General features: G+C 36.1%; 1 protein-coding gene across 1 annotated transcript; it reads right to left on the bottom strand.

The window, feature by feature from the left end:
* Positions 1-13,355: 13,355 nt before the first annotated feature.
* On the bottom strand, positions 13,356-16,702 carry LOC145014562 (scarecrow-like protein 34). Its single transcript, XM_078972955.1, has 3 exons — positions 16,366-16,702; positions 13,646-15,955; positions 13,356-13,533 (listed from the first exon to the last, which is right to left on the bottom strand). Exon 2 carries the CDS (start codon positions 15,850-15,852, stop codon positions 13,648-13,650), a length of 2,205 nt encoding a protein of 734 aa, XP_078829081.1. The 5' UTR covers positions 15,853-15,955; positions 16,366-16,702; the 3' UTR covers positions 13,356-13,533; positions 13,646-13,647.
* Between the last annotated feature and the right edge of the window lie 2,478 nt (positions 16,703-19,180).

Below are 19,180 nucleotides of genomic sequence, written 5' to 3'. Positions count from 1 at the left end.
TGGCATGTCTTCGTGATACGATTATGGGCTTTGACTTCAGCGGTTTCACTAATAAGGACACTACCTCTCCAAAAGCCCAACACTCATTGGCGAGTGCCCTTGTTAGTAAAATTTTCTAAGACATGGAAGTTCACTTCCATATGACGATTAGGAATAAAGCAATTTTTTAGTGTCTAAGGACCCCACATGCTCAAAAGTTTCTTATGACTATTCATATTGACGGTCTTGGCCGGCATATGTCGCTAGTGGAGTATCATGCCATCCTCAAGTTTCACCTTATGATCCCTTTATTTTCAGCTAATGAGATTTGCCTTGTTTGTCGCAAGGCATGCTTAGACTCCTTTAAGGAGAATGCAGTTAATTGTAGAGAGCTATCGAGTTTCATGTACTGATATGATCTAGTTATGGATGTTCTTGTCGACATATTTAGGCTTGTCGTGGTTTTTTCCAAGAAAGAGGCACCTAAAAAATTTATGATTGACCCATTGGAAGGACTATCAACGCTTAGATCATCTGATGTTTTAGTATTTGGATGGGATTGAGGGAAGCATGCATGTGTGGATCTAACAGGGGTTTCCCCTCTTGTGGGCATAGGGTGTGGGGTTTTCACTGTGGGAAAGCTACTTTAAAAGATGCATCATGAAAAGTAGCAAAACATGAGAAAGCATGCATGGAAAATCAACACATGTTTATACCTTTTGCATTTGATACTTTCGGTTTCCTTACACCAGAAGTTGTGAGCTCCTCAATAGAGTCCAACAGGTCATGTATAGTAATGCAAGGCCCCAAGATCTATGGATGTTTTTAAAAGAATTAATTTTGTCATCCAAAAAGTGGGTTGCGGCACAACTTGTTGCTCGTTTACCCACTACATCTATGTGAAACTTTCTTCAATTAATATACTAGAATATGTAAGTATTTATAAGTTTGTTAATAACGCAGGTGGAAGTATGTCAGAGACTAATATATTTATGTGATTTATTCCAATTAACAAATAGGTATTAATTTATTTATATACATTTAGATAAAAATACTTGTAGTTATATATAAAACATGTTGAATTTCATATTACTTTAATCTATAAAAAAAGTATTTATAAAAATTTTAAGTTAACTACATCCAAATAATATTGATATGATTTCAACCAACTCTCACCTAAGATTTATATTTATGAATCAACATAACCCCATGTAACACTTTATCAAACATCTATATAAACAATGTATAGACATAATAATTTCACACTAAAGTTAGTGACCTTTAAGCTTAATTTTTTTTCATTCCCAAAGTGTCTTCATCTTTCTGTTTCAACCGTTAAAAATCATCCACAAACTTAAACACCCTTCATGTTAAGGTTGTATAACGCTCAACTTAAGAATGAAAGAGAGAATAAATTAGATGAAATTGAAAAGAGAAGAAATGGACATGATGTAAAGATAGGATCTAGTTTGTAAAGATAGGATCTAGTTTGTTAGATCTCTTGTTATCTCGTATCTTGTATTGTGAATTTATAAATATAGATCAATACCTAAAGGGTTTCCTGTGGCAATTATCCCTTTCAACTTGGTATCAGAGCCAATCCTAGGGCTTCTAAGTTTTCTCTTTCATCTACGCCTTCATCATGTCTTCCCATATCAACTCTTCCAAAATCGCTACAACCATATCTTACAAATTAACCAGAACAAACTTCATATTATGGAAGGCTTAAGTCGTCCCAATTCTGGAAGGTGCTCAGTTGTTTGGATACCATGATGGAAAAACAGCCACTCCTACCACCAAAGTCACCACCAGAGCCGGTGTTGAAGCAAGAGAAACTAATAACCCACTGTACGATACGTGAATTGTTCAGGATCAAGCTATCATAGGAGCTTTCTTATCCTCCATGACTGAAGATGTAATCGCCCAGCTTAATCGATGCACCAATACATCCTAAGAATTGTAGGCATCACTACATGACTGGAGATGTTATGCACAACACAAGGGAAACACCATCCAAATTCGAACGCAATTGTCCACCAGTAACAAAGGAGACCTCACGGCATCAGAGTATTACTAGAAGATGAATGGATATGTAGACACCATGGAAAACATAGGACACCCCATGTTAGACAAAGAAGTGATTGGCTATATCCTAGCCGTTTTGGGTCCATGTCACGATGACTTATTTATAACAATCACTGTTTTGAGTAATCAAAAAACCGTTACTCTTTATGAATTCTACTTTTACCTGATTGCTCATGAGGTACAAGCTAGTACCAACAACATCACAGAGTTTGCATCTTCTGTAAACAATGCAACCTGTCAGGACTCGAACCCTTATAGTAGAAACTACAACAATAATCAAAGACCTTGGTCGGTTAAGTTATTTTCTAGGGATTGCGGTTCTTCATAATTCAGGGGAATCACTCTTATGCAACATAAATATGCCACTGATCTTTTACAATTCTCCATATGAGCATGATGTAAAAGATCAGTGGCGTACTTGTGTTGCATAGGAGTGATTCCCCCTGAATTGTGAAGAACTTCGATACTAATAAAATAACTTAACCGGTCAAGATCTTTGATTGGAAAAGAAGAGGATAAGACATGAACGAGTTTGTTAACCACAAAACAAGACGACTATGACAATATCATCAACATAGTTGATGATATCATCATCATCATAGGGTCATCTTCTTTCGTGGTTAACAAACTCATTCATGTCTTATCTGCTTCTTTTCCAATCAAAGATGTTGGCCGATGTATTTTCTCGGTATTGAAGTTCTTCACAATTTAGGGGAATCACTTGTATGCAACACAAGTATGCCACTGATCTTTTACATCATGCTCATATAGAGATTTGTAAAATCATTTTAACCCCGATGTTAATAACGGAAAAACTCTATCGAGATCATGGAAAACCATTAAATGATGAAGAGGCATTCAAATATAGAATTATTGTTGAGGCCTCAATATCTTACGTTAACATGGCTAGACATTTCCTTTGCGGTGAATAAAGTGTGTCAGTATCTCTCAAAACCAACGAACATTCATTGGGAGGCAGTCAAAAGAATTTTAAGATATGTAAAGGGCATAGTAAATACAGGAATCAGATTTAGGCATTCAAATTCAACACTCTTAAGTATGTTCACGGATGTAGATTGGGTAGGGTGTTTGAACTATCGTTGATCTACATGTGGCTTTGCAATATTTCTTGGACCTACTCTGTTTTCTTGTAGTTCACGTAAGCAACCTACAGTTTCAAGATCGAGTACACAGGCTAAGTATAAGGCACTTGCAAATGGTACAACAGAAGCAATATGGTTGCAAAATCTACTAAAAGAGTTAAGCGTTCGATAGCCAAGACCTCCAGTTTCATGGTGTGATAATCTAGGCGTAACATATTTTAAGATCAAATCCAATATTCCATGCTCATACAAAACATATAGAAGTATACTTTTACTTTGTTATAGAAAAGAGAGCAATAGAAGCTCTTGATGTTCAATTTATATCTTCTGGAGATCAGTTATCCAATAGATTAACTAAGCATGCAACTAAGAACATTTTGGAACATTAAAACACAATCTCAACCTCATGACAGTAAAGATTAAGGGGGAGTGTAAACGTGTTTCGTAGTAGATAAGAGATAGATTAGTTTGAATATGTATTTGTTGTAAAGATAGGATTTAGTTTGTTAGATCTCTTGTTATCTCTTATCTTGTACTGTGAATGTATAAATATAGATCAATACCCAAAGAGATTCCTGCAGCAATTATCCCTTTCAACTCAGGAAACACACAAACAAGAGAGCGGAAATATGGATATGATAATCCAAATGGGGATTTAATTATGTGCATGCATTTAAATAAATTCAAAAAATTGATGATGAATGTAGTATATTTATGTGTACTTAATCATATGTAAGGTTCATTTGTATTAATGAAATCTATGTAGGATTTTATTTGTATAAACCAAAAATGATTATGTGCATGCATTTAAATATTATAAATCAATTTTTATGTATGTAAATTAGGTGAGAGTTACCTTTGTGGTAGGTGGTTGTATTTTTGAACCTTTTGGACCAATTTAACCCTTCATAGATACAAAAAAATATGTAGTGTATGGTGTTGTTTAACCTCTCTCTCCCTTTAAATATTTGTTTGGGACTCTCCAAAATCTTTGCTAAATAAAACGACATTCGTCCTCATATGATAGTCCTCATGTTTTGATTTTGTTATAGTGTAAGTCCTTGTCTTATAGGAAAAGACTACAATGCCCTTAACAATTTCTTTTTTGAGTTTTTTTAATTAAGAAAAAGATTTATTTGAATTATTGTCAAGTGGGACCCAGTAGTACTCCCACTCCAACCACCGGTCACCGGCACCACCAGTCACCAACTACCACCAGCCATCAGCCACCCCTCACTTTCGTCAGAAACCACATACCACTATCGAAAACGACTTCCCTTTATTTATCCTCTTTCTAGATCCACTTCCTCTACCTCTCTGTTTCCTAAACCACCTCCTTTGCCTCTCCATTGCCTTCTCTAGTGAAAATCTTAGGTCATCGCTACGATTAAAGCTGAAGTGGAAGGTTATCATTGTGTGATCCACCTGACGACATGAATAAGAGACGATTCCTTCACCATCATCTTCATATATGCCTCCTTTGGGAAAATCTACCTCCGGAGAAGATGAAGTCATGAAGGGTAAAGAAAAACAACGAACTAGAGAGAAATCGATGGAGTATAGGGAAATCGAGGGGAGGAAGACTTTAACATCCCAAAAATCATAGTAAAAATTTTCATTTTTAAAACCGTTAAATAATCCATAAATTATACAAAAACATATTCATAAATCAGGGTAACCAAAAATCATCTATCGATAAAATATTTAAGGATGATGTTCATAATCATGTCTTCGTCTTGGCCCGGTCATCTGATGTACTTGAAACCATGAAATTAAACTGTAAGCCAAAGCTTAGTGACTTTCCCCCAAAATACCCCACACAACAATACAATACATGCATATAAGATTTGTTGGCATGTGGCATGAACCTAACCATCCAGGGTTTGTTGGCACATTGCCTCAACCCAACCATCCACGGTTTGTTGGCATATTGCCACAACCCAACCGTCCTGGGTATGTTGGTCTACCACACGAAGCAATACCACCTCAACCCGACCATCTAGGGTTTGTTGGCCTCCCGCCTCAACCCATCCACCAATATGTCAGCATATGTAATAGATAAATAATAGTTTACAAGTATAGGTAATCATACAGATCTACCAATCTAACATGTCACTACAACATAGAGACATCCTATATACCATGATACATAACACAACCTATTGGGTCGGCAATAGTGCCTTTGACCCATGAGTAAAGTGAGGAAAACTCACCTCAAAGTCCAAAAGATAGTTAAACTAATCACTTCTCCAATTACCGACTCTACAACTCACCTATACAACCAACAGGGACCAAGCCTCAATCTATTACTCAAATTACTCCATTTGACATAAAGTCAAACTTGGTGAACGGTCAAAGTCAAATACCAATGGTCAACGATCAATGGTCAATGTCTACACTCTAAAGTCACCCATTCAGTCGTCACGTTGTGACCATCTGTTGGCCACATCGTGATAGCATTTTGGACAAACTTGAGCTTTAAGCTCTTAATCCATTAATCCTTGCAACCACAACTTCCAGAAGTTATTCTCTATTCTAGAATACCATAAAAATCTTAGCTTTTGGACATGCATGTCCAATGCATGTCCCAAACACAAACTAGGGAAAACAAGGAAGAAATTGGATTACGATCTTATGCAAGAGTCCCAAAACCTAACCATACTTCAAATCCAGTACTTATCTCATCAAAGGGGCACTGGAGATCCGTAAAGTTGGAAACTTTATGGACCCCCAACACTATATCAAGCCTAGACATGAAAGATAGTGCATAAAAACCTAGGTATAAGATTATAGGCTTAGAAAGCATTGAACGCGGAAACTCACAAGGGTCCAGAAGGTGTGAAAATGGATGATGGTGAAGCTTGAATGATGAGTTGATGCATCAATCTCTATCTCTATTTCTTCTTGGCTAGAAAACACCCAAGTGGAGCTCAAAATCAACTATGAAAGATTAAGGTTTCAAGGGGGAATGTTATGAGGTGATAGAGGATGATAATGAACCCTAGATTCAAGATAATGGGGCTTAAATATGAAGGAAACCCTAAAAGATCACGGGCTTGAATTGCAACCTTTCACACATCGTGACCACTTATGTGTCACGTTGTGAGCAATGATTTGATACATAATTCTCACTTGGCATGTCATGACGTGGCCACTCTATGGTCACGTAATAACACCCAATTTTCTCCAAAAATCAAGCTTTTGACCTCATAAAACCTTACATCGATCCATCCTAGAAAAATGGGTGTTACAACTCTCCCCACTTAACTGTATTTCATCCTCGAAATCTGACTTGGTTAGAATTCCTGAAAAATGTACTAGCATTATTTCACTTGCTCCCTCCCACCACTGCATATCATTAACACATCGAAATTGAAAACCCGAGAGATCATGCAGAACCGAATTGATTCCAACAAAAATCCAAACACTTGAAAATCTTCAACTGCGACCCCATCTCTTTTTTCCCAATGGTACGACCCCAATCATAGTGAACTACTCAAACCAGGAAAATCTTGAAGTTGCGATGACAACAAATTATATTTCACAAAATCGGGAATCCACCACTTTTAAATTTCCAGGGATAAACACAAAGTTGTTGACCATCCACCCGACATACTTACCCCAAGTCTCTGACTAGGAACACTACTAAACTTGGTATAACAATACTCAAAATATTCTGATCAAGAATTGCAATCCAACCAAAGCTCAGAAATTGCCCTAATGCTTTCAAATACACACTTGGCTTCCTGTTAAGTCATCACCATCCCACCGCTCCCACGAGTGTATGAATGGTTAATCTGGAAGAAAATATTGGGTAGCTTTCATACTCCTATACACTTATGTGTACCTTTTGACTAAAAATTCATTCATGATTCCTATAACGACTTCTACCATTGGCAACTAAACTCATTTGGAACAGATCTTGCAAAAACGAATAAATATCCACTAAGGAACTCATGAGGAACTGCCAATAAACAAGAGTGACTTTTTCAACAAGTTAAAATCCTACCAAAACCCGACCCATATCCATCGGCTATTGAGTTATCAACAATATTTCCATACTGTTTAAAATACCCAATTATGCCAAAGACCAATCGAGTTACACCATGCGGATCTCCAAAACATAACTACAGGCCTAACACATAAGTGAAATCCATGATGGTTCATGATACGTTGTGACACCATCCAATTATATATATATATATATATATATATATATATATATATATATATATATATATATATATATATATATATATAATCCCTGGATCAAGCGTTACATGTTGGACTCCCGCCTCAACCCAACCACCAATATATCGACATATGTAACAGATAAACAATAATCAGCAAGTATAGGTAATCATACAAATTTACCAATCTAACAAGTCAGTACAACATAGCAACATCCTATATACCAGGATACATAACACAACCTAGTGGTTCGACATCGGTGCCTTCGACCTAAGAGTAAAATAGGAAAAACTCACCTCAAAGTCCAAAAGATAGTTGAATTGATCTCTACTCCAAATATCAACTCTACAAGTCACCTATACAATAAACATGGACTAAGCCTCAATCTACTACTCAAATTATTCCATTTGATCTAAAGTCAAACTTGGTAAATAATCAATGTCTACACTCCAAAGTTACTCAGCCAGTCGTCACGTCGTGACCATCTGTTGGTCACGTCGTGACATCCCAAGGTGTCATGTCGTGATGACGTTTTGGACAAACCTAAGTTTTTAAGCTCTTAATCTATTAAGCTTTGCAACCAAAACTTCTAGAAGTCATTCTCTATACTAGAACACCATAAAATCATAGCTTTTGGGACATGCATGTTCAATGCATGTCCCAAATATAAGCTAAGGCAAAACAAGGAAGAAATGGGATTAGGATCTCATGCAAGAGTCCCAAAACCTAACCATACTTCAAATCCAACACGTATCTCATCAAAGGGACACTGAATTTGAATCAGATATGAAATTTGTATTTGAATCAGATTAAAATATTATTATTTTAATTGAACAAGGAAGACAATTTAGATCCTTTCTAGAGGTGGATGATTTCAAGGAACCTTAGAAGGGTTCTAGAATCCTCATTAATCATATAAGGAAATTGTATCTGAATCAAATTAAAATATTATTCTTTTAAAATACTATTATTTTAATATTCTAAACCATAATAACATATTTTGAATCGGTCAATTGGTTAATATTGCAATTAAATCGTAAATGTAATGACATTAAAAAAAAAATTTAAAAATAAAAATAAAAATAAAAATAAAAATAATAATAATAATAATAATAATAATAATAATAAATAAATAAAACTTTTGAATAAAATCAAAATTTTATAGTAATAAATTGGTTTTCTTGCAATTTGAAACTTAGTGTTAAAATCATGATTTTTGTGAATTTAGTGACTATTGCAATTCGGAAAAAGTGGTTATTGGGAGAATAGGAAGAATCAATCATTTAGTTGATATTGCAACAAAACTGTAAATATAATGATATAATTAAAAAAAATAACTCGTTGTCAAAATCAAAATGTTATAGTAATATAATTACTTTCTTACAATTTACCTTTTAAATAAATCTAACACTCCAAAAAAATAGTCCTTAAGCCCAAAGTCATCCCCTCACCACTCCTTAGCCCACACCAAGATCATCTTTGTGTACGCACATCGAAAAACGATGTTCAACTCCCTCTTCAACCAGATTACAAAAAGCACATAAAGTGTTTTGAATATTTATACCTTGATAGATTGTTGGAAAGAGGAATTTGGTTCGATCAAAACAATTAAGTTTTCTACGTACAAATTTTTTCAGTTGGTTAGCATCTAGTGAACCACCATGTGAATTTTCGCTAAAACAATTATATTTTAAATATTTTTTTCGGTTTGCAACTGTTGGGTTAGTTACTACATTTTAAATAATTTTTTAACCAAACATATAAAAAAACAACAGTTATACTATGTATATAGAGTAAAATGGTCGAATTAAAAATAATATCAAACACAATAATTAATTTAGAAAATACTAAAAATATAATGGCTAGCCATCGGACCAAAATGTTGCCAATTGCCATAAATGCATAAACGCTAAATTGGAATCCGTGTTACCAAAAACTACCTATCACCATGGACCACATATTTTAACTTTTAGAGTAAATGGTACCTATGGTTTGCGTTAATTTATATGTTCGACTTTTAATTTATTTTTTTAATTCGGAAAATCTTTACTGTTTTTTTTTTATATATTTGGTCCCTACTGTTTGTTTTTGTTACACGTTTGTTTCATGTCTTACCTAAAAAGATTATTCCTTAAATCGGAAAAAAATTATAGGATAGGTTAGGTAAGGTGAGCGGGATACGGTTGGGATGTATTTATTTAAATAAATTAAAGACAAAATTACAAGAATGGTCCCTGTGGTATATCCAAAATTGCTACTTTGGGCCAAACAGGTTTGGACTAGCAGCAATAGTCCAAAAGTTTTCATTTTGCTGCGGTTTTGATCCAAAACAGTCTAAAAATTCTAGAAATGACGAATTTGCCCTTTTCTATTTGTTTTTTGCTTTTCTTTTTGTTATTTAATTATTTGATAACTAAAAAATAAAAAATAAATAAAATAAAATCTCTCTCTCTCTCTCTCTCTCTCTCTCTCTCTCTCTCTCTCTCTCTCTCTCTCTCTCTCTCTCTCTCTCCCCATTTGGGTTTATCTATCAAGAACATCTTCATAATCTTAAGAACACTCAAGAACATCTTCTAACACTGCCACCGGCCGACCATCGTTTGCCACCACAATAGCCTGCCACCACCGCCGTATGTCAGCTCCATCTCCACCTAAATTATTTCTACCACTTCATATCTATCTAAAAAACATCCTAAAAACAAAAACCATACACAAAAAACAAAAGAAATACACTCATAAAACCATACACAGACACACTCATAACCCTACACCACCCAATGTCACCTTCAATCACCCAAGACCTCCCTTATCCCTCCATTACCACCATCCCTAACAACTAGAAATGTAAAAAAAAAAAAAAAAAAAAAAAAAAAAAAAAAAAAGAGAGATAAAATAAGGGGTTGCCATTGATTCAGAAAGTAGAAAAATGAGAGCTATCATCGAGTATAGAAGAAGGAGAAAGAGGGTACCACTTTGGGTGACTGTGTTTGTCAAATGGATTCTGAGAATCGAAGGGGGAGGGGTCTGATTTCTAATTTGATACTATCGTTCAGTTCATCGGCGAAGAAAGAAAGTTGTCGACCACCACCTATGCAACCCCTCTCTGCCTCCCTTTCGGTCGTGTAGCACCAGCAAACACCTATCCCTTCACTTACCATCACATCGTTCGTAAGCGCCTCCTCCAAACATTATTCCTCCGCTACCTGATCTATTTTGATTCTTCATAAGTTGTTGTTATAGAGAGGTAATTCGAGGATCTTCACAAATTAGGGTTTCAATCGCCACCCTTCTAGTTTCTAGGGTTTTAGACGTCGTTTGGGGTTTCAGAAGAAAATCTCATGACGAACAGATCTGGGTAACACCTTACAATGCTGGAAGTCAATCTTTGTCACCGCTTCTTTTTTTGCCCTTCCTCGATCTGTTGATACCTCTGTTTCCTTCTTCTTTGAGCTTCATCTCCATTCTCAATGCTCGATTTTTCTGGCGATGTTGTGTTGATTACCACCGGTGGTGGGCGACGTATTGGAGAAGGAGCGAGGTGGTGCAAAAGTCACCAACATTTGTGTTTAATGGATGTGGAATGGTGCCACTGATCGAAGATGGTGATGAGAGAGAGAGAGAGGGGAGAGAGAGAGAGAGGAGAGAGAGAGAGAGAGAGAGAGAGATTTTATTTTATTTGATTTATTTTTTATTTTTTTTATTTATCGAATAATTAAATAATAAAAAGAAAAGCAAAAAACAAATGGAAAATGGCAAATCCGTCATTTTTAAAAATTTTAGACTGTTTTGGACCAAAACCGCAGCAAAATGAAAACTTTTGGACTATTGCTGCTAGTCCAAACCTTTTTGGCCTAAAGTAGCAATTTTGGATATACCACAGGGACCATTCTTGCAATTTTGTCTAAATTAAAAAATCAAGAGCAAAATAGCTTTTTTAGATACGACAGGGACCAAACGGATAACAAAAACAAATAGTATGGACCTTCCAAGTTAAAAATTTAAGCTAAGAAACAAACGTGTAAATTACATGAAATTGTGTAATTTACTCTAACTTTTAAAGTTTATACCAAGCTTTGACCGGTTGATCCTTATCCACAAATCTCAACAATATTCACTACTTCAGTATAGACCTTCCCAAGACTTCAATTAGACACACCTTTATAAATATGATTTTGAACCCTAAGTTTTTTTTGAGGTTGACCCTCGTCCACAAATCTCCACCGTATTGAAAATATCCACAGCCAACAAAGGTTGATAAAAACTACCCGATAAAATAAATGATAAGTATAAATAATATGAAAAAACATTTAAATGTATATAATTAAAATTATCTATGAAGGTATATTTGAAAATTTATACAAAAAAATCCATAAACCTACCAATAAGACAAACCACATTTCCACTAACATTATCAAATAAAATATTATTATTAAATCATTTCCAATCACTTAGGGTGCGTTTAGTTGTGGAAAAATTGGCCGTTTTCCGGAAAAATTTTCCAAGAAAAATAAGAATTTTGAAAACGCGTTTAGTTCATCTATTTTTCTAAATTTTTCACGGAAAATGAAAATTTTCCGTTTTCTAAAATGACAAAGAAGTTGGAAAATTTTGGAAAACTGATAATCATTGTTTTCCATATTTTTCTAATTCCAAAATTTTTCTATAAACACACACCCACTCCACCTCATCCACCTTTACCTACCCCTCCACACACACCCACCCGCACGCGCACACACACACACACACCCATCCGCATACACACACACACACACACCAACCTACAAACACACGCACATACATACCCACTCACACATACACACACCAACCCACACACACACATACATACATACCCACACAAACACACACACACACACCCCAACCCGCACACACACACACACACACACACCCGCACACACACACACCAACCCACACACATACACATACATACCCACCCACACACACACATACATACCCCCCCCCCCCCCACACACACACACACACACCAACCTCCCCCCCCCCCCCCACACACACACACACCCACCCACAAACACACACACACATACACATACATACTCATCCACACACACACACACACAAACACACACACACACACACCCACACACACACATACATACCCACCCATACACACACACACATCAACCCACACACATACACATACATACCCACCCACACTCACCCACAAACACACACACACATACATACATACCCCCACAAACACACACAAACACACACTCGCACCCCCAACCACCCAACACCATCACGACAATCAACGCCATCACTACCACCACCACCACTAACCCGTCACTAGCACCACCACCACCGTTACCGCCTGTCATCACCACCACTGACACAATTGCCGCCGTCACCACCATCGCCTGTCATCACCACCACCGCCACCGACCCACTACCGTCACCGCCCCCGCCCACACCTTATCACCACTACCGTTTTTTAAAAATGAAAACCGATAGAAAAATACACATCTAAACACGTTTTCTAATTTTCTAAAACTGAAAATGAAAAATGAATAAGTTTAACTAAACACGTTTTCTAAATTTTTCAATGAAAAATGAAAACGGAAAACGAAAATCGGAAAGGGAAAACAAAAAACGGAAAATGAAAACTGTTTTTCTGTAACTAAACGCAACCTTACCATTTCTAAAAGTTTCTTATGAAATCAATTAATTTCTTCTTATTTTAATGAAATACTTTATATAGGTTCTCATCTAATTTGTTGTTTTTAAATGCATGTAATATTTATAAAACTAAGACTTACTTGATATTAACATTATAAAAGCAATATATTACAATGATACCAACAATCTCTTTTATAGAATAAAGAGTTATAATAAATTAATATCGATATAAAAAATTTTAATTATATTTATCAGGCCTACGCAATACTATTGCGATGGCAAAAGTGAAATTCCTATTCAAGAAAACACCACAACAGTATATATATTAATATTCCTTTAGCCTTCTACCAAAAACATATTTATATATATATGTTACATTAGTAAATCGATGAGTCTAGGCTCACGTCTATCACATGTTAACCATACAAAAAACATAACAACATATGGTACATGACTTAAAACACATCTCATCAATTTTCATCACCCTCTTAATCCAAAAGCCTCCTCCAAATGTTTCCATCTGCCACCATAAACAACGTAACATTATTACGATTATGACAACAACCATATATAGCTATTCCGATTAATTGCTTAACTCATTAAGCCCATTAAGTCAGAAAGAAACACCATACCTTTAAGCCGGTACCCAACAAGAACTAGCATACAACACCCTCCCTTTCCATCCTTGCAATATCCATTTCCCATCTTCATCAAACACAAAATCCTTATGATACCCGGCCCGTTTACATCTCAACTTTGTAACAAGCTCCCGATCCAACGGTTTCATCTTAAACCCGGCCCGCGAAATCCTCACCTGCCACTGTTTATACGATTCCGGCCTTTCCACCCGTTCACCACCTTCACACGCAATCACATTCATCGCTTCACGCCCATAAAACTCCTTCTCAAAATTCAACCTCTCATAATTCCCCCTTTCAATAGTCGCATCAAACATGTCAAACAAAGCAGAGTAATGGAAAAGCGTCTCCTTAAACCGGGTCACGAAAAACGGAGCGCTGTAAAACCCGTTAATCACCGCGTGAACGAATATATCAGGCTTCATATCGTGTATCAATTTCAAAACCTTGTCTCGTGGACTATCCACCGAAACCGTTTCATCTAACAAGTTATGGAATCGGATCAAACTGTTGACTGCTACGAATTCATGTCTTTGAAGCTTTAAGTCTTCGATTTTAATCGTCTCCCAGTTTTGGCTCGCGATGGAGTTGTATTCAAACGGGACGTTGAACCGGTCGCAGTAGTTGGATAACCGGCGTCCGGTTTCCTCTAACCGTTCGGCCGGGCGGAATCCCGGTTGCGGGAATTCAATTCCGGTGATCCGGAGCTTCGGAGGCCCGCCGGGTCGCTCCGAAAGATGTTTGATGAAAATGGGCCATTGGAATCCATACGCGATTCCGAAGTCGACTATATGAATGATTGAAGCGGTTGAAGCTGCATCGTATATTGATTTGTTGGCGAATGTAAACGCGATTTTTTTGAAAGGGCAAGCGGAAAGGTAGACTTGATACGCTTGTAGCTTTTCGGTAGCTGTGATCCGCATGGCGGTTTTGACTGCATAGAGCTGGGACCCGGTGCCAGCTAAGCGCGCTTCGATTCCGGTGGCGAATACGTGAGCTAGTCTCTGGGAAGCATCGCCGGAAGTTGACGCGTGTTGTTTTATGAGGTGGAGTTGTTCGGTGGCGGTGCGGCGGTCGCCGGCGGCAACCGCTTGGGCACAGTTGACTAGAAGGGTAGAAAGGTCAACGGTTTTTGTAGGGGTTTTTTTGGTGTTTCGGGTGTTGTTAGGGTTATTACCATTTTGTTGTGATTTTTCTTTTTCAGAACATGGTGTGGAGTTGCAGTTTGTATCGGCTCCGAGAAGTACACGATCGAACATTTCGGATAATTCGTTTTCTTCAACATAAACAGCAGATTGTTTGCTGCTTCTTTCTTCTTCATAACTGTTGTCATCTAACTGATGATGCTTCCTTCCTTTAATAGCTACTCCATTGGAATTGGATGAAGGTTTTTCTTTTTCTACTTTTTCAACTTTTTCAATCTTGATTACAGATTCTGGAGTTGGGTTTGTTGAATCTTGAGGTGAATCTTGAGGTAAGTCGTATTGATCCAAATCGATAACTAGAGGCTTTGTAGAAGGTAGGAATTTACTAGCTTCTTCCATACCTTTATTGAACTGCTTGATGGATTCGGTATCTGTGAATATATTTTGTGCCATGTGTGTATTTAGCATTTGATTCATATTCCCATTGACATCATTGAATGACATGAACGGGTGGTAATCAAGGGTTTGAGTTTGTGTAACGGGTGATAATGAGTCAAAAGTGTAACCACCGGGCCAATCGGGTTGAGTTGAGTTGCTGTGACTCGTGCTGCTGTTTGTATTCTCATTCTCTTCTGAGGTTTCAAGATTTGGGGGTAATGTACGTGGTGGAGAAGGAGAGGGGTATTGTTCACCTAAGGCTTCATATAAAGATCTTTCGGTGGCTTGTAGTTCTAAAGGGTCACAAAACAAGCTTTGTATCCCCTCTTCATCTTCTTCAACAAGAATCTGGTCTATGAAGTTGAAAACACATTCGTTGAATTCATCTGGAGATTCCTCTTGTGAAGGGATGTCTGGGGATACACTTGAAGAACCAGTGTTAGGATCTGGTGGAGTGTAAGGAATCTCCAAGAAGCTGAGATCTAAAGGTTCGTCTTTATATTTGTATCCATTTGTGAGGGATGAACTTTGATCAAAGATGGGTAAGATATCATCATCATACAAATTGAAACCATTGATGTGATTAGAGAATCCATTTTGTCGTGGCTCCATGACCATATACAACTAATCAGAACTGAGCATGAAAGGCACCAAAATTATCCCAACTCTTCGCACAAGCTACAGAAAGATGATTAATTTCGGACAAGTTTGCCACTAAAACCTACAAACAACAAAATACGATGAAAATCTTGTTATTTTGCATAAAGCTCCGATGTTAAGAACATAATCCCACTCATTATCAAATCGAGAAACGAAAAGGTTAGAACGAACAAAAGTTTACAGGCTCAAAAAAAATTAATGAATAACTTAAGAATAAAGAAGCACAAAAATCAAACAGATCTCTGCATACTACATATCAAAAGGCACAAAAAGTATTTAATTCAATCAAAAAGAGCAAAAAAACGGCATACACACATAAAACCCTAATTTTGCAAAGAAGAAATCAGTAAAATCAAACAAAAAATGAACTCGGATAGAGGAATTGGATTCATGGATTAAAGGATAAAAGTCAAACATAATCATAAAGTGAAAACATAAAATAACGAAGCAAAGTAAGTGTTCGAGGTTTACCTCCGACTGGTGGCCTTAGGGGGGAGTGGTGCAGAGAGAAGTGGAGGAGAAAGGGTTGTCGGTTGAAGATTAGAAGCTGATTGAAGAGGGGTGTGAATATTAATGTACCGCAGAACAGGGATCCATGAATCAGGAAGGATCCTGGAAGTGAAGGCGGGGGTATGTGGACTCAGGCGGCCGTTCGGAGCGGTTACCGGTGGTGGGAGCACGCACAGTTATTGCGTTTAACAGGCGAACAATGGCTTTAGCGGGATCCTTGACATCTGTGGGTTAGAGTTACCGGTTGAATATTCATGCCACACGTAAATTCACACACATTCTTAATTCTTTTCGATAAGAAAATTTATAATCGTGTATTTTGATGATATATATTTTGTTAGTTTATTTAATAGATTGGTGTATATAACAATTAATTAATTATGGATATAATCATGCGTTGAGAATTTTTTTAAAATATAACACAATTTTTTTTCACAAAATGACCAAAATAATCATGTTGTATTCTTTATGGTTGTCAAAATAATCCGGATCAAAATATCAAATATTATGTGACCTTAGGATTAGTTCTTATCTTAATATAATTTGATTATATTAGCTATCAACCATATTATTTTATATAATCTTAATTATTTTTATGTATGACACAGGGTATTACATGACAAAGATATATATTATATTAAAAAGTAAATAATAATAATAATAAAGTTATATATATATATATATATATATATATATATATATATATATATATATATATATGTATATATATATGTGTGTGTAAGGGAGAGAGATAGAGTGATCGTGATATCATTTTGTGAGCTATAAAAAATAGTTGATATTTAAGAAAAAAAAAAAACTTCACTAGAAATTTACATAAAACATTTGCTTTCCGACATAACATATCTTATATCAAAGTCCAATATAAAAATACGGTAACATTAAATTAAATAATCTGAAACCGTACTTTCTTAACCGCTACATGTGCGTCACGTTATTTTTTACCACACAAGTGTGATTTTTGTCATACCAAAAGAGTGGTGTCACACTTTTATTTTCCTTTTTTTTAAGTATTTTAATTTAATAAAACTTATTTTAAAAAAAAAAAAACATAATATTTCATTAATTGAAAAAAAAAAAAAAAAAAAAAAAAAAAAAAAAAAAAAAAAACATTACATTGAAAATTCAAAAAACATTATATTTGCAACATATAGAGGGAGGAGAAAAAAGTTAAATTGAGAAAAAAAAAATTAAATACTATTGAAAATAGACATTAACAGAATTGGTTTTAATATAAAAATATTGGTTTTTAAAGAAAAAAAATATGAAGGAAAAAAAAAAGAAAATAAAAAACAGGAAAAGAAAAAGAGAGACAATTTATGAAGGAAAAAAAAAAGAATAAAAAAACAGGAAAAGAAAAAGAGAGACAGTTTTAAAGGCAAGAGAGAGAAAAATGTGTGACATTATTTAGCCGTAGTGCAATCTAAACTACATTAAAACCGTAGTGAGGGGGCGGTGTTCGCTGCTTAGGTGGTAAGGGATAGGGGTGCAAACGAGCCAAGCTACTCGGGATCGGATCGTTATAAGCTCGACTCGAAATCAATTTTAAACGAGCCCGAGCCGAGCTCGAGCTTAATATTAAGCTCGTTTATTAAACGAGCTCGAGCTCGAGCCTATGTCATTAAGCTCGATTAGGCTCGCGAGCCTAAACGAGCCTTTATATAATATAATCTATTATTATTTATATATATTAAAATAAAAATATATTAGAGGAATTACGGATTTAGGGTATTAGTAAACGAGCTTCTTAACAAGCTCGAGCCGAGCTTAAGCTTATTTAGGCACGTCAGATAAAAAACGAGTCGATCCCGAGCCCGAGCTGAGCTTGGATAATTCTTTACGAGCTCGAGCCGAGCTCAGTACAAGAAAGCTCGAATCGAGCCGAGCTCGAGCTCGAGCCTCATATAACTTAAACGAGCCCGAGCCGAGCCTGGCCAGGCTCGGGCTCGGCTCGGCTCATTTGCACCCCTAGTAAGGGAGCACTCCCTCTACAGCACCACTCCCCCAAGCCTCATATGTCAAATATCAATTTTCTAAAAAACTCGTCATGACTCCGTTATAGCGCACCATGACTCTAAGGCTTGTACTTGCTGCCAAGCTTTAACAAAGTGTCACCCTAGGTCACCTATGTATATAAAAATAAATAATAGACGAATATATATATATATATATATATATATATATATATATATATATATATATATAAAATTATTAATGATATACAAAATTGCCGCTTTAAGTCACGTTTTACAAACGATGTAGCTCTCCACGACTCAATATAAGCTTGAGGCTTGGCATTGCCGCCAAGTCACATCTTACGTTATTTAGAACATTGTCAAATATAGAGACACATTAAGGTTACAGTTTGATAATATTATTTGTTCAAAAAGTTTACATTCCAAAATCATAGTATAATCATACCGAAGAATTCCAAATTACAAAAGGTGTCGATGTGTCACATCACGATGATGAGGTATTTTGATATTTAACCCCAATAAAAGAAATATTGCATTTTGGTCCTTATGCATGAGAAAGTTTGAAAAATGGCCCATAGTGGCATTTTTGTATTTATTTAGGGCAGCCTCACGTACGTTGGGCGTACTCCTAGAGTACGCAGGGCGTACGTGGGTGAGTCACAAGCTCTAATTTTTAGGTTTTGGATCCTATTTAATCATCTTTATGGCCTCCAAACCTCTTCTCTTATCAGCTTCCATCACCTACATTCGCCCTTAACAAACCCTAGTTCCTTGTTTGTGCA

This window comes from Lactuca saligna, chromosome 9 (assembly GCF_052625555.1).
Source record: "Lactuca saligna cultivar CGN05327 chromosome 9, ASM5262555v1, whole genome shotgun sequence".
Classification (NCBI taxonomy): domain Eukaryota; kingdom Viridiplantae; phylum Streptophyta; class Magnoliopsida; order Asterales; family Asteraceae; genus Lactuca; species Lactuca saligna.
This window is presented reverse-complemented; position numbering and strand designations above follow the sequence as displayed.